The sequence below is a fragment of the Salmo salar genome, chromosome 05 (genome assembly GCF_965601325.2).
Source record: "Salmo salar chromosome 05, fSalSal1, whole genome shotgun sequence".
Lineage (NCBI taxonomy): Eukaryota > Metazoa > Chordata > Actinopteri > Salmoniformes > Salmonidae > Salmo > Salmo salar.
In genome coordinates this window covers 13,959,493-13,976,115 of record NC_138295.1, presented here as the reverse complement: position 1 = coordinate 13,976,115, position 16,623 = coordinate 13,959,493, and the positions used below count along the sequence as shown (strand labels likewise).

At 41.8% G+C, this 16,623-nt stretch overlaps 1 protein-coding gene across 1 annotated transcript; it reads right to left on the bottom strand.

The window, feature by feature from the left end:
• Positions 1 to 4,814: 4,814 nt before the first annotated feature.
• On the bottom strand, positions 4,815 to 6,862 carry LOC106604305 (homeobox protein Nkx-2.5). Its single transcript, XM_014198814.3, has 2 exons — positions 6,361 to 6,862; positions 4,815 to 5,831 (listed from the first exon to the last, which is right to left on the bottom strand). The coding sequence occupies exons 1-2, from the start codon at positions 6,692 to 6,694 to the stop codon at positions 5,218 to 5,220; spliced, it is 948 nt and encodes a 315-aa protein (XP_014054289.1). The 5' UTR covers positions 6,695 to 6,862; the 3' UTR covers positions 4,815 to 5,217.
• Between the last annotated feature and the right edge of the window lie 9,761 nt (positions 6,863 to 16,623).

Genomic DNA, 16,623 nt, shown 5'->3' with positions numbered 1-16,623 from the left:
GTAACACATTCTCTGTAACGTAATCAGTTTTCGAAGAGATTATCACAATAAAATGTTGACATTATGAAATTGTGTAAAAACATTTTTCCCCAAGCACCAGTGTGGACATGTGGGATGTACATATCATCCACACAAGTTTCAGTGACTCTGGTCTAGCGTCTGGTTGTCAGTATTTCCTTATGGAGCTAGCTAACTTGACTCAGCAGTGGTGAGGCCTACTCCCAGTAGCTGGCAGCAGGGTGAACAGTACTGGGTACAGTGCTGACCAACCAGGGCAGAAAAGCTAGCAGCAGGGGGAACTGTACAGTCTGTGCAGGCCAGGCACCAGGGCAGAACAAATCTGAAAAGCTGTGGCAGTAATCACATTGCCAGCGATAAGGAAACATGCGTCTCTGCCTTTCTTCAGATAGGAACCGGAAAAGCAGATTATTCTGACCCGTTTCACTCTCCTGGTCCCTGCTCCCTTTCTTTCCACCGGGGGTGGAGGATGAGAGGAGGTTATTTTAAGATTTGCGTGGACCTGTTATCTGACGTTGCCTTTTCAACACCTTGGAGGGGGAGAAGGGATGTGGGGAGAGGGGGGCTGGTGGCTGCATGACCTCTCTACCCTCTACATGAAGACGGTCTCACATGTCATTTGGGAAATAAAAATCTGTTTTCATGTTGATGTTTCTATTCAGTGTACCAATAAAGGCCTCTGACTTTGTCTATCTGAGTTGTCTCAGTTGTGTGTGTTGTTATGGATCATATCTGGCTCTGAATCAGTGGGGACAGACGGTACAGGTAGCCTATTGGTTAGAGGATTTGGCCAGTAACCTAAAAGTTGCTGGTTTGAATACTTGAGCTGACAAGATGAAAAATCTGTTGATGTTCCCTTGAGCAGGGCACTTAACCATAATTTGCTGCAGGGACACCGTACTACTATGGCTGACCCTGTAAAACAACACATTTCCCTACACCTATATGTGACAATATAACTTTTTTAGTGTTCTTACAGTGAGACACGTTAGCGAATACATGTGGAGAGAGTCGATAGACCTAAGAGAAGGCTAAGCGGTTCTTACTCGTTTTAAAGTGGCAGCCATTTGTGCTCTTCCAATTCCTCATCCTGTCCCTTTAGCTGCACACTTATAGCATGGCCCCGGCTCTATGTCAAGCAAATGGAGCTATTCTTACATAGCACCGTGATAGTGTCAATCAAGAGGAGAGGTGTGCATGATCTTGAAATGTGAATAGGTCCTGTTTAGTGGCAGGCTCTGAACTGTGTTCTACACTGAGTACCACAGAGTGAGGGGAAGTGGGCTCCCCCACACAATGTTGGCTAAAGGGCTTTTTAATGTGTTACAGTGCCTTCAGAAAGTATTCACACCCCTTGACTTTTTCCCACGTTTTGTTGTGTTACAACCTGAATTTAAAATGGATTAAATTGAGGTTTTGTGTCACTGGCCTACACACACAATAGCCCATAATGTCAAAGTGCAATTTTGTTTTTAAAAATGTTTACTAATTCATTAAAAATGAAAAGCTGAAATATCTGTATTCAGCCCCTTTGTTATGTCAAGGAGTAAGTTCAGGAGTAAAAATGTGCTTAAGTCACATAAGTTGCATGGACTCTTTTTGAATAACTACTTCATCTCTGTACCCCAAACATATAATTATGTGTAAGGTCCCACAGTCGAGCAGTGCATTTTTCCAGTGCATCACAGAGAAGGGCACCTACAGTATTGGTAGGTCGGTAAAAAAAAAGAAGCAGACATTGAATATCCCTTTGAGCATGGTGAATTTATTAATTACACTTTGGATGGTGTATCAATACACCCAGTCACTACAAAGATACAGGCATCCTTCCTAACTCAGTTGCCGGAAAGGAAGGAAACCTCTCAGGGATTTCACCATGAGGCCAATGGTGACGTTTAAACAGTTGCAGAGTTTAATGTCCGTGGTAGGAGAAAACTGAGGACAGATCAACAACATTGTAGTTACTCCACAATAGTATTGACAGAGTGAAAAGAAGGAAGCCTGTACAGAATAAAAATATTCCAAAACATGTCTTCTATTTGCAACAAGGCACTAAAGTAATACTGCAAATAATGCGGCAAAGAAATGAATACAAATTGTTATGTTTGCACCAAATCCAATACAACACATTACTGAGTACCACTCTCCATATTTTCAAGCATAGTGGTGGCTGCATCATGTTATGGGTATGCTTGCAATTGTTAAAGACTGGGATGGAATGGAATGGAGCTAAGCACAGGCAAAATCCTAGATGAAAACCATGTTCAGTCTGCTTTCCACCAGAGACTGGGAGATTAATTCACCTTTCAGCAGGTCAATAACCTAAAACACAAGGCCAAATATACACTCTATTTGCTTACCAAGATGACATTGAATGTTCCTCAGTGGCCTAGTTACAATTTTGACTTAAATCATCTTGAAAATCTATGGCAAGACTTCAAAAAATTGCTGTCTAGCAATAATCAACGTCATAGAGCTTGAAGAATAAAATAATAAAAAAAGTATAATTGGCAAATATTGTACGATCCAGGTTTGCAAAGCTCTTAGAGACCCTCCCAGAAAGACTCATAGCTGTAATCACTGCCAAAGGTTATTCTATCATGTATTGACTCAGTGGTGTGAATACTTATGTAAATAGAATATATTTCTGTATTTCATTTTCATTTAATAACATTTCTAAAAACATGTTTACACTTTATCATTATTGGACATTGTGTATAGATGGGTGAGAGAAAAACATATATTTAATCCATATTGAATTCAGTCTGTAACACAACAAAATGTGGAATAAGTCAAGAGGTAGGAATACTTTCTGAAGGCACGGTATCTAGTTCATTAGAACCATTATTAACTGATTTGTAAGACTCTCTGGATAAGAAAGAGTGTCTACTAAATTATTAAAATGTAATTATCATATAGGCATATTATTGAAACGCATCAACAATTATTCTGGCTACTACTTGATAAATAACAGCCCTGTCCACTCTACAGCCATATTAAACAAGGCTGTTTTCATTTTACGTCTATATGCACAGTGATGGCTTTTTATGTTATTCAGTGCAATTTCAAATGACATTTGTCTGTGTATTTCTGGGGTCATGTGGGCGATTTCAGAATCTGACTGTGGATCACCGGTAACTGTCTGATTAAAGATGAGGATGATCAACGCATTTCCACGAACCCTGAACTGTTTCTACTGAAGACCATTCAGAGGGACTTCAACGCAACCCTTCTGAACCGACACAGACCTCTCTGTAAATATTTTAATTATGTCAGTGATGGTATCTCACGACCTCACCCTTTTAAAAGTGTTTCATTTTTATAAGCTAATGGGGACTGGCATGCAGCTGTAGAAGAAGTAGGTCTAACTGACTTCCCGTTGTAGCCCGGACCTATAGACTTATGCTGAGGAATCAGCATTACTATTTCAGTTTTCACATAGAAATAAGTTGCATTTGCAAAGTAAGAAACTGGAATACATATATCAAGCAAGTACTTTTATATTCGACAAGTATTATCAGATGAACTGTTTTTGTACAGATCATTATCAGACTCAAGTTACATATGCTGGAAAACACTCCGATACTAGTTTAAATGTTGTCACCTAAAGTAGTGGTGTGGGCCTTCACTAGTCCTGTATTAGCAGACCGATCGAGACAGCGCGACATTTTTTGTTCTTATTTTCTCCCCGTCAGCAAAAGAATCGCAGCACACCCACCCCCAAACTACTTCCCGTAACTATGGATGTAGGCTATATACAAATACCGTTTAAGGCCCTACACCACATATTTGTCTTATTTAGTCAAAATTGCGTGACATGCTCCAAGCATGTTTTATGGAGAGACCGGCTGGTCGTTGTAAAAATGTGTTTTTACTTTTACAACCTTAAGTTTCCGGTTATATCAGATTGAAGGTCTCTAATAGCCACTTGAAGGGTTTAACCTGACGTTAAACATACATGAACCGCTGCACGGAAAGCGGGTAAGATTGTTTGACATGGATTACTTATAATGTGTGCTGGCTATAGACAAAGGCAAATACTATGGGCTACAGTGATGGACGATTTTCCTAATATTAAACACACTGACACACTGTATCTTTACATGCCAGGATAGGGCTGCTCAATATGTATAACAGTGAATAGTGAAATTGAAGAACAAATACTGGAGATTGTATTTTCCAGTGTTTCTGCACTGTTGGAGCTAGAAACACAAGCATTTCGCTACACTCTCAATAACATATACTAAACATGTGTATGTGACAAATAAAATTTGATTTGATGTAATAATTATTTAAATGCATATAAGATTGTGGGATCTTGAACATATTATTTCCTCTTTGATTTGACAACTGTTGTATGCTATGCTATTATTATATATGAATACAATATATAATACAATTAGGCTAATCCATGATTAATTAAGCATAATAGTAATAATAGTAAAATATATATTTAAAAAAACATGACTGTAGTAGAAATGTAATAATACTTTTAGCCTTTGAAATTGTTCATAGTCGATAGAATTCGTAGTGATAGGCTATAGTTTTGTGAAAGCACTAGTCCTACAATTATAATTGGTCGATAGGCTACATTTGATATTTCGAAATAATGTATAAGCAATTTAATTAAGATGATAGAAATAAATCAGGGGATATCGAATTGGATCCCATTCTAGTTGTTTGTTCATATTAATGCGTACTTCTTTTCCCACTCAGAATATGTCCTGTTGTCTGCCCACGTGAAGTAGCCTATCAAATTCATGTAGGAAAAGTATTTACATCAAAGAATTACATCAAAGAAAAGCTTTATTTACAAATAATACATGTATTATTAAATACCTACAAATATAATTGCCACACAGTACATTTGTGATCTCAAAGAAAACGGAAAATAGCTATAGTGAGGGAAAGATGTACACTGACAAATTGTATACATCTTTTTTTATTCCCACTGAAGTAATAACCTACACCTCTTATACAACTTTACAATTATGAATTCCCTATTCCATCTTAGAAACTAGTAATACAAATAAAATGAACTTAGTTTATGCATCAATAGTTTGCCAGTCGAAGTACAGTAAATGGAATATAACGAGAACATAAGAACACTCGAGGCCCATGAGTCCATTGCGTAAAAGCGCATGCAATTTAAAACATCATTCATTTGTCTGATGATAATGTTATATTTCGATCCTTCGTTCACCACGCTCTGATTCCGTGTAAAGAAGACACTCCATTGCCGGACGGAAACGTGTTTTGAACGTTATTTAACTCTCCAACGCCGAAGTTCATGTAATTCCCGTTGTTTTGTGAGGGCTGGATAGACTGCACCGCAGTGGTGGGATAGTTACACGCATAGTTCGTATTGCAGCCAGGACTGGGATAATTACTGAACGCTGGGTAACTGTTATAAGTGAAATGGTTAAGGCCCACATTATATGAAGTATTATAGGTCGTCGAGTCTCCAAGGCAGGGCTTCCCGTCTCGGACCAGCACTGGGACTGAGATTCGTCTCGGTGGCGGGATACCGACCATCTCCAGGCTCTGGTCCTGTCGCTGTCTCTTGCACTTGTAGCGGCGGTTCTGGAACCAGATCTTGACCTGTGTGGGGGTCAGTTTGAGTACCCCGGCCAGGTGATCTCTCTCCGGAGCCGACAGGTACTTCTGCTGCTTGAAGCGACGCTCCAGCTCATACACCTGCGCCTGTGAAAACAGCACGCGCGGCTTCCTGCGCTTCCGGGGTTTGGCGGGTCGATCCGGGTCCTCTGACTTCTGGTCCTCCACCGGCTCGCTCTGAGAGATATAGGACATGTCTAGTGGAATATAAATAAACGATTAAGAAAAACATTTAATTACAGTACGCTAAATTGTATAAAGGACCCAAAAATAGGAATTCAGCTCAAATACTTTTTCAGACGTTTAATGAATTAGACACACTTTCTAGGTCTGCCCTACATCCTAGAGTCCAGAAAAGTCAAACGGGTTCAGTCAATTATGAAGGTGACTGCTATATTTTATAAATTGTAATCAGACTTCCATTAAACTGTTTGGTATCCTGACGAGATAATTCAATCTAAACTCCAATTAGCAACGTTTCTTCTTTATTGTAAAATAGATATAGGCCTCCTTATGACTGTTGCTAGTCCAGAATAAGGGTATAATATAGGAGTATAATTACTATTGCATCAGTTGTGAAATGCGTTATGTCCTTATCACACACAACTTTTAAAAGGCTTTTAGATTGTGCCTGACGCAAATTTGTTGGTTACTTGCATAACTATTCAGATTTTCACATGGGCCTACGTAGGGCTATTTCGATAGTAATATCATTTAAACTCTTACCTTTTCTGTGTTTCCCCTCAAAGCTGTCCGTCTTCCCATCCTTGATGTCCATTTCTAAGAAAGATTTCCCATAAAAGGCAGCGGCGAAGTTGAGGTCAGTATTTCTGTTGGCTTTAACACCATGGAGCTCCTCTCCAAACAGCGAGCTTCCAGACGATATCTCCCGGAGAGGCTCCTGTTTCAGGCGGGCCAGCATGCAGGAGGAGGTCGGTAAGGCACAGTCCATCCGTGGAGAGATGTCCAGTGAGACCAGGTCCTCAGCACTAGTGTGCTGCTCCAGGTTTAATATATCCTTAACCGAGAAGGGTGTGGACGTACTGGGGCTCGAAAACATTGCCAAGGAACAGTTGATCTGACATATAAATGGCAACAAACCGATGATTTCAAAATGTCCTCTTCTTGGTAATATTTACTGAGCTCAAGTACTCATTTGTTTAACCGAGGAGGATCTTGACTGAAGAATGCATCTTGACTATCAACTCGAGTCCCTAACTTCTCTTGGCCTCTTTTCTGCGACGCAGGGGGAGAGAGGGGGGAGGTTAAATCTCTCATGAGACGTTGTTAGGGGACTTCCTATTGGTGTTCGCAGTTCCGGTGACGTCAAAACAATAGCTAGTAAGGTAACCCTACATGTCCGTGCTGCATCTGAATCCAGAATGCAACTTCAGTCCAATTACGCACGGTCACAAACACGCCTTTTGTCGATGGTTGGAGTTAATTATACGTTTTTATTAATATTTCCCCTTAAAATGTATATTGTTGCAAGCTAAGTAGAATAGAACTTCCCTAGCAACAAGACCATAGGGACTAAAATGTCTCTTCCTCCGAGGAAGAGACACGTTGGTCCCTATGGTCTTGCTGCTACACTGGAACCCGAAACCATGTCTGTCTGTCGGGAACAAATCCTGGTGCCTGCCGCAGACCTGGCTATCAGGACGTGATAACAGACGACAACAAACCAGCACCTTCCCACCCACACAGCACAGCCGGGCCAGGAGTGTCACACATGCCATAACATTTCTATAGTCTTTCCTTATGACACATTCGCGTAGGCCTACTTGCAGCCATTATGTACAGGCTAGGTACACAGTACACATATATTATGAAATAAGTAGGGCCTATCATAGGCCTAGTTATTCGATAATTCACGTTATTCTATAAAAATGCATATAATAAAATGACTGTAGGACAAAGTTTTTGGAAAGAATTGGTGTGCGTGAAGATGCCACGACGCGCTGAGGGTACCTCGCGCAGGGTTGGCATCGCACCCATTATTAATGCTGGTGGAGACAGCGGTGCCGAGACAGACAGTATTATCGTTTGTTTTATCTCCAGCATCGTTTAACATAGATCCAGGGAACTAAATGGGTCCCACAGTCTCCGACCCGGGTCGCGGTGTTTATAGTTTTAAAGACTATTTGCGCGCCTCGAAAACTGATGAATGGTCGCGAAGTAGAGAGAGCATCAACCCTGCCGTGTCTCGTGAAGCCATCATTTGTGAAATAATGTAAACGGAACTCAGACAAGCCTCAGTGCAGCGCATGGAAATCGTTTTTTTCTTTCTTCATGACTTATTTTTCCCTCTTAAGGTGTGTAAACAATTAACATTGAGTTGGCTGCAGTCTGTTGCGGCCAATCTGAATAAAAGTTTAAAAGCTATACACAGTTGGTGACAGACAGGCCTAGGACCTACAGGACTATCTGACCTAGTTTGAGTTAATTCTATTTCAGGCCTTAATTAATTTAATAACATGTCATTTCAGTTAAATTGACCTCAATTTTGCAAGCACTCTCTGTGTCAGCAGCCCTTATTGATCATGACATGGTTCACATGGTTCATATTCCCTATGCATTCTCTCTTTCGACGAAAAAGTACAAACAGAGGCTATGCACTCACTACTGTAAGTCGCTCTGGATAAGAGCGTCTGCTAAATTACAAATATATATATATTTTTAAAGTAAAATGTATTTCTCTCCCTCCGTCCCTCCCTCTCTCCCTCCCCGACCCGTCTGTCTTCAGCTCATCTCTAGTTAGATAAAGCGATAGATAAGGCTGCTTAAAAACTTCCGCTGGACTGGATAGTTGAGGATATTCTCGGGGGCTGTGTGTGTTTTATCTAATGAGTCTGTGACGGTTCCTGTGTGCGTGGACTGTCGGGAGAGCAGCGCGAGCAGACGCCACGCGCGTCAGCACTAGGGACCGGCGTCTTTCCGCCGTCCTCCAGACCTGTCAATCATATTAACACCTTTCTCACGGCGCTGACTAATTACCTTGGAAAGATAAACAGGTTTAATCGTTGATCTGATAAATAATCGGATTAGATACCGTTGATAATTGATTCTTAGCCTAATGGAAGTCGATATTGTTATGCTGTGTTCAATTGTAGACTATCTTTAGGCCTATTTTACTGTGGACGTTAATATTTTCAATTTACCTGCCCTTCAAGATACATTAATTAGTGCGTGACTTAGACAAACAACTTCTATTTTTATTTTGTCGCTGATTATGTGACAAACGTAGACACATTTTTTTCGTCTTGGCATTTAATTTAGATAAATTAAGATAAGTCAATTTAGGCCTACATAATTATAGAAATTGTAATTTGTAAATGTCAAATGTATTTGATCAGACAATGTTGGCAGGTATGATGCAGTTAAATGTTCGTTCCAAACGAAAAATAATAGATAACCAATTTGATTGTTATTTATTTAACCTTTATTTAACTAGGCAAGTCAGTTAAGAACAAATTCTTATTTACAATGACGGCCTAAGAACAGTGGGTTAACTGCATTGTTCAGGGGCAGATCAACAGATCTTTACCTTGTCAGCTCGGGGATTCGATCCAGCAACCTTTTGGTTACTAGTCCAACGCTCTAACCACTAGGTAAATTAGGATTAGGCCTACTATGTTTCTATAACCTAATTTAGTCAATGCAAAATATAATTTAGCTAGGTTCAATATTATTTGCTCGTTATTAATCTGAGAATGTTGCCAATATGCCCTTTTGGCTAACTAAAATACAAATGTATCATATTTGAATTGTTAATAATTTTATATTAAATCATCCATACGAAGTTGACCTATTTATGTTGTTTACAAACACATGGATTTGTTATGTAAATTACAAACACAACCAGTTATTGTTTGGTAGCCTAGGCCTAGAGCAACGTGAAGTTATGTGTAGGCTAGACCCGAAATAAAGTGGGAAAACATCATCATTACCAACTAACTCATTACCCTATCATAAATATACATTCTGTAATTATACAATTAATAAATAATACATTTGATTCAAATATGAACACGAAAAGATCATAGTCCTCAATCATAATGGTTTAATCTTGTCTGAACAGTCAGAACAAAGTCCCTCAAGTCTATTTTTCACTCCCAACACTTGTTTGAGGTTGAAGAGTTCACCTATTCCCCTTCATATAACTCTATTCCCCCATGTATCAATTAATCCTCAGACACAATACTGTACTTCTCTCTCTTTCTGACTTATTTTCTCTCTCTCTCTCTTTCTCTCTCTCTCAGTCTCTGTCTCTCTCCCTCTCCCTCTCCCTCCCCCAATCCAAGGCCGGACTGCATGTGGTGACTGGTCTGTCACCCAGGTGTCCCTCCATCTCTCTCACACCCTGATTGTTCCATATAATATTAGAAGCAGCTGGATGCAGATAAGATTTCCTGAATGGATCATCTTTTGTTTTTCTGACATAGCTGTGGCCAAGACAGAGGCTGTTCATTGCTGTGTCACTGGCAACCCTCTGAATAGTTAGGTCTGATTAGGACACAGACACTTGGGCCCGTCCTCTCTTCATTTACTTGAATAAGCTTAAAAAATATATACATACAAATAAATATGTATATACAGTACCAATCAAAAGTTTGGACACACCTACTCATTCCAGGGTTTTTCTTTATTTTTACTATTTTCTACATTGTAGAATAATAGTTAAGACATCAAATCTATGAAATAACACATATGGAATCATGTAGTGACCAAAAAAGTGTTAAAGAAATCAAAATATATTTTATATTTGAGACTACCTCAGCTTACTGAGGTAGTCACCTGGAATGCATTTCAATTAACAGGTGTGCTTTGTTAAAAGTTAATTTGTGGAATTTCTTTCCTTCTTAATGCATTTCAGCCAATCAGTTGTGATGTGACAAGGTAGGGGTGGTATACAGAAGATAGCCCTATTTGTTAAAAGACCAAGTCCATATTATGGCAAGAACAGCTCAAATAAGCAAAGAGAAAGAAACAACAGTGCATCATTACTTTAGACATGAAAAACTTCAAGAACTTTGAAAGTTTCTTTAAGAAGGCCAGCATTCCGGAGTCGGAATGAGGACTTGGGATGTGTCAGTTTCTCAAACTAGACACTCTAATGTACTTGTCCTCTTGCTCAGTTGTGCACCTGGGCCTCACACTCCTCTTTCTATTCTGGTTAGAGCCAGTTTGCGCTGTTCTGTGAAGGAAGTAGTTCAGTTTCTTGGAAATTTCTCGCATTGAATAGCCTTCATTTCTCAGAACAAGAATAGACTGACGAGTTTCAGAAGAAAGTTCTTTGTTTCTGGCCATTTTGATCCTGTAATCGACACCCACAAATGCTGATGCTCCAGATACTCAACTAGTCTAAAGAAGGACAGTTTTATTGCTTCTTTAATTAGAACAAGTTTTCAGCTGTGCTAACATAATTTCAAAAAGGTTTTCTAATGATCAATTAGCCTTTTAAAATGATAAACTTGGATTCACTAACACAACGTGCCATTGGAACACAGGAGGGATGGTTGCTGATAATGGGCCTCTGTACGCCTATGTAGATATTCCATTAAAAATCAGCCATTTTCAGCTACAATAGTCATTTACAACATTAACAATGTCTACACTGTATATCTGATCAATTTGATGTTATTTTAATGGACCAAAAAATGTGTTTTTCTTTCAAAAACAATTGCATTTTTAAGTGACCCCAAACTTTTGAAGGATAGTGTATGTCCCTTTATTTAGTGTATCTGTGGATTTTGTCACACAGAATTTTGTTTGGTTTTTGGTGGCTGTCACGTGATATTTTTGTCAGTAGTCCTAGTCCACCACCATGTGGTCATTACTGTAGTTGAAACAGTGTGTATTGTAATGTGTGAGCAGCCATGTGAAGTATCTTCTGTCTGTGCACCATTTGTCTTCATTTCTCTGTCCCTTCCTCTCCTCTTCTCTCCATAGACCTCTCACCCCTCTCAGCTCATGTTCTGAGGCTTGGCCGAGGATCAGTGAGTGTGTTACTGAGTTCAAGGTAGTGTGATGGTCCCTATGGGGGGCTGGGATGATATGTGTTCTGGACTGTATTACCTGCTGTTATTGTTTTGTCTACAGCTTTTCCCAGCTGATGTTGGGCCTCTTAGGTCTCAGATCTCTTCTCAATTAAAATGTACAAGATAATCAATCATTGTCAAGATGGTGTAGTACAGGGCTATTCAAATCTTACCCTACAACACGTGCCAAACTCATTCCACGGAGGGACAAGTGTCTGCGTGTTTTCACTCCAACCTTGTTCTTGAACGTTGATTTAAGGTCACTAATTAGTAAGGAACTCCCCACACCTGGTTGTCTAGGTCTTAATTAAAAGGAAAAACCAAAAACCCGCAGACACTCTGCCGTCCGTGGAATGAGTTTGACACCCCCCCGTCCTACGAGCTTCGGAGCGTAATGATTTTCTGTTCTACCTGATAATGAATTGCACCCACCTGATGTCCCAGGTCTAAATCAGTCCCTGATTAGAGGGGAATCACCCACCTGATGTCCCAGGTCTAAATCAGTCCCTGATTAGAGGGGAATCACCCACCTGATGTCCCAGGTCTAAATCAGTCCCTGATTAGAGGGGAATCACCCACCTGATGTCCCAGGTCTAAATCAGTCCCTGATTAGAGGGGAATCACCCACCTGATGTCCCAGGTCTAAATCAGTCCCTGATTAGAGGGGAATTAGGGAAAAAAGCAGTGGAACTGACTTTGAGTTCCAGATTAGAATTTGAGGTTGATAGTACAGTGTAGGCTGAGAGATGGTATATTGCCCATGACAAAGATATTTTCACAGGCTTACATTTTTCAGTGTTTGTGTGAAAAATAATATGATGTGAAATGTAAGTTTGTTTTCTTGTGTACATGGAATACATTTTGAAATATAAGACAGCTAGTTAATGTCTGTTTCTGTAGTCCTGGTACTGTAAGAAGATCTGCCATGACAGCCTGTTCTTGTTATATTGTGATCATTGTAACTGAACTTCACAATAACATGTTAAAGGTGTAAGGGGGTATTTAAAAGTGTAATGCAATCATAGATGGTTGCTTTTCCGTGTGATATTCCTCTGACCACAGCAATTTGTCCAATTGATTCTTAAAAGTATGATTGTGCAGTATGCGGTTTGCCCTGACGGAGGCGGTATCACACAATATTACACTTTAGTGATCAGGGGCACGTCTTAAAATGTTCAGATAGAAATATGTTATGTAGAACAAACTTGCCTCTGCACCCTGAGAACAAGGAATCATGTCTGCTCTATTCAAGGCTTTACTTACTATCTGCAATGTTTGACAACTGAACGTTGCCCTGGTATTGAAGAAGACATTAATTGTAGCTGAGAAAGTCCACCCTCAGTCTCTTGTGCATTAAAATAATTCCTTATCTTATCTTTGTGGTGTGCATGTTTTTCAATGTGTCAGTATTATATAGTGGTTATAATTCCTCTGAGTTGTCATGCAGTTCATGATCAGAGCTACCTACTGAACACACAACACCTTCATGACTGAACTCAGTGTACAAAATATCCACACAAAAATACACTTTAATGATATCAAGATACATTTCTGTTGATTTTGATTTCATGAGTCCTTAGTTCATAGTACTGTTTGTATACACATGATCAGACAGGTGAATTAAAACCATACCAGACCACATTCTGTATGGTCATTCTGGCAGGGCAGCTAATCCATGAGCACAACTGGGGGTGTAGAGGAAGTGACATGCTGTATGGAACACTGAGAAACAGGAAGCACTTCAGACTATTTCTCCCAGAACACAAAATGCAGAAGATAGTGACAGAGTATGGAACAGATTGTCAGTTACATTATTAATGGAGTGACACACCTGGTGCCCAATGAGAAGACAATGAACTGCAATAGGATGTCACATCATCTGAATAGACATGTCGAAGCTTAGAGGGGCAGGAGAGCCTCCATGACTGGCCAACATACACCTCTGAACTGTAAGAAGAGGTGGGAGGAGGAGAGGGAAAGAGTCGCTCCTCAGGAACCGTTGAGTGGAGTTCTCGTCCTCCTTTCCTCTCTCTCCCCGTGCGGCCGGCCAGCTCTTGGCTGTAGCCCAGAGGAATTCTCTAGTGGCCTTGGTAAATCTACCATTTAGAATAACAGCGGACTGCAGCCAGAGCCAGTGTGGGGGTCCTCACTGGGCTGCGTCCCAATGGCACCCTATTCCCTATATAGTGCACAATGTAGGGAATAGGGTGCCATTGTAGCATATGACTGTGGCCAGGAAGAGAGAGCGGGGTCTGACCTGGAGGTTAAACAGGAATACACTGTTAAATGACTGCTCCTGGTTACTTGATTGCATGCAACGTTTTGACTGCATTAAGCTCAATATTTGTGTTAGCTCCCTGGGCTAATGCCTAGGAGATTAGCTCAGTGGGCTTTCATAGTCTTGTGGTGTCACGTTAGTGTACAGACAGGCTTCAGCTGTACAGCACTCAGTGGTATCATCAGAAACACACCTGTCAATCAATCAACTCATCAATCATACTAGTCAATCAATCATACTAGTCAATCATACTACTGATGCTTACTGAGATGCAGTTTCTGGGGTGCTACTGTATGTCTGTAACGTGTCTGTATGAATGTCTGTAGCGTGTCTGTATGCATGTCTGTATGAATGTCTGTAGTGTGTCTGTATGAATGTCTGTAGTGTTTCTGTATGCATATCTGTAGCGTGTCTGTATGCATATCTGTAGCGTGTCTGTATGAATGTCTGTAGTGTGTCTGATGCATATCTGTAGCGTGTCTGTATGAATGTCTGTAGGACTGTCTGTAGGACTGTCTGTAGCGTGTCTGAAGGACTGTCTGTAGCGTGTCTGAAGGACTGTCTGTATGAATGTCTGTAGGACTGTCTGTAGCGTGTCTGAAGGACTGTCTGTAGCGTGTCTGTATGAATGTCTGAAGGACTGTCTGTAGCGAATCATACTAGTCAATCATACCAGTCAATCATACTACTGATGCTTACTGAGATGCAGTTACTGGGGTGCTACTGTATGTCTGTAGCGTGTCTGTAGCGTGTGTCTGTCTTTCGGACCGTCTGTAGCGTGTGTCTGTCTTTCGGACCGTCTGTAGCGTGTGTCTGTCTTTCGGACTGTCTGTAGCGTGTGTCTGTCTTTCGGACCATCTGTAGCGTGTGTCTGTCTGCAGCGTGTCTGTAGGACCGTCTGTAGCGTGTCTGTCTTTCGGACTGTCTGCAGCGTGTGTCTGTAGGACTGTCTGTAGCTAGGACTGTCTGTAGCGTGTGTCTGCAGGACTGTCTGTAGCACGTCTGTGGGACCGTCTGTAGCGTGTCTTTCAGACTGTCTGTAGTGTGTCTGTCTGTCGGACGGTAGCATGTCTGTCGGACTGTCTGTAGCGTGTCTGTAGGACTGTCTGTAGCGTGTCTGTAGGACTGTCTGTAGCGTGTCTGTAGGACTGTCTGTAGGACTGTCTGTAGCGTGTCTGTAGGACTGTCTGTAGCGTGTCTGTCGGACTGTCTGTAGCGTGTCTTTCGGACTGTCTGTAGCGTGTCTTTCGGACTGTCTGTCAGACTGTCTGTAGCGTGTCTGTAGGACTGTCTGTAGCTTGTCCGTAGGACTGTCTGTAGCACTGTTTGTAGCGTGTCTGTAGGACTGTATGTAGCGTGTCCGTAGGACTGTCTGTAGGACTGTCTGTAGCGTGTCTGTAGGACTGTCTGTAGGACGTCTGTAGAACTGTCTGTAGCGTGTCTTTTGGACTGTCTGTAGCGTGTCCGTAGGACTGTCTGTAGCGTGTCCGTAGGACTGTCTGTAGCGTGTCTTTCGGACTGTCTGTCGGACTGTCTGTAGCGTGTCTGTATGACTGTCTGTAGCTTGTCCGTAGGACTGTCTGTAGGACTGTCTGTAGCGTGTCTGTAGGACTGTCTGTAGCGTGTCTGTAGGACTGTCTGTAGCGTGTCCGTAGGACTGCCTGTAGGACTGTCTGTAGCGTGTCTGTAGCGTGTCTGTATGACTGTCTGTAGCGTGTCTGTAGGACTGTCTGTAGCGTGTCCGTAGGACTGTCTGTAGGACTGTCTGTAGCGTGTCTTTCGGACTGTCTGTTGCGTGTCTGTAGCGTGTCCGTAGGACTGTCTTTCGGACTGTCTGTAGCGTGTCTGTAGGACTGTCTGTAGCGTGTCCGTAGGACTGTCTGTAGGACTGTCTGTAGCGTGTCTGTAGGACTGTCTGTAGCGTGTCTTTCGGACTGTCTGTAGCGTGTCTGTAGCGTGTCCGTAGGACTGTCTTTCGGACTGTCTGTAGCGTGTCTTTCGGACTGTCTGTAGCGTGTCCGTAGGACTGTCTTTCGGACTGTCTGTAGCGTGTCTTTCGGACTGTCCGTAGGACTGTCTGTAGCGTGTCTGTAGCGTGTCTGTAGGACTGTCTGTAGCGTGTCCGTAGAACTGTCTGTAGGACTGTCTGTAGCGTGTCTTTCGGACTGTCTGTAGCGTGTCCGTAGCGTGTCTTTCGGACTGTCTGTAGCGTGTCTTTCGGACTGTCTGTCGGACTGTCTGTAGCGTGTCTGTAGGACTGTCTGTAGCTTGTCCGTAGGACTGTCTGTAGGACTGTCTGTAGCGTGTCTTTTGGACTGTCTTTCGGGCTGTCCGTAGCGTGTCCGTAGGACTGTCTGTAGCGTGTCTTTCGGACTGTCTGTAGCGTGTCTTTCGGACTGTCTGTCGGAATGTCTGTAGCGTGTCCGTAGGACTGTCTGTAGCTTGTCTGTAGCGTGTCTGTAGGACTGTCTGTAGCGTGTCCGTAGAACTGTCTGTAGCGTGTCTGTAGGACTGTCTGTAGCGTGTCCGTAGGACTGTCTGTAGCGTGTCCGTAGCGTGTCTTTCGGACTGTCTGTAGCGTGTCTTTCGGACTGTCTGTCGGACTGTCTGTAGCGTGTCTGTAGGACTGTCTGTAGCTTGTCCGTAGGACTGTCTGTAGGACTGTCTGTA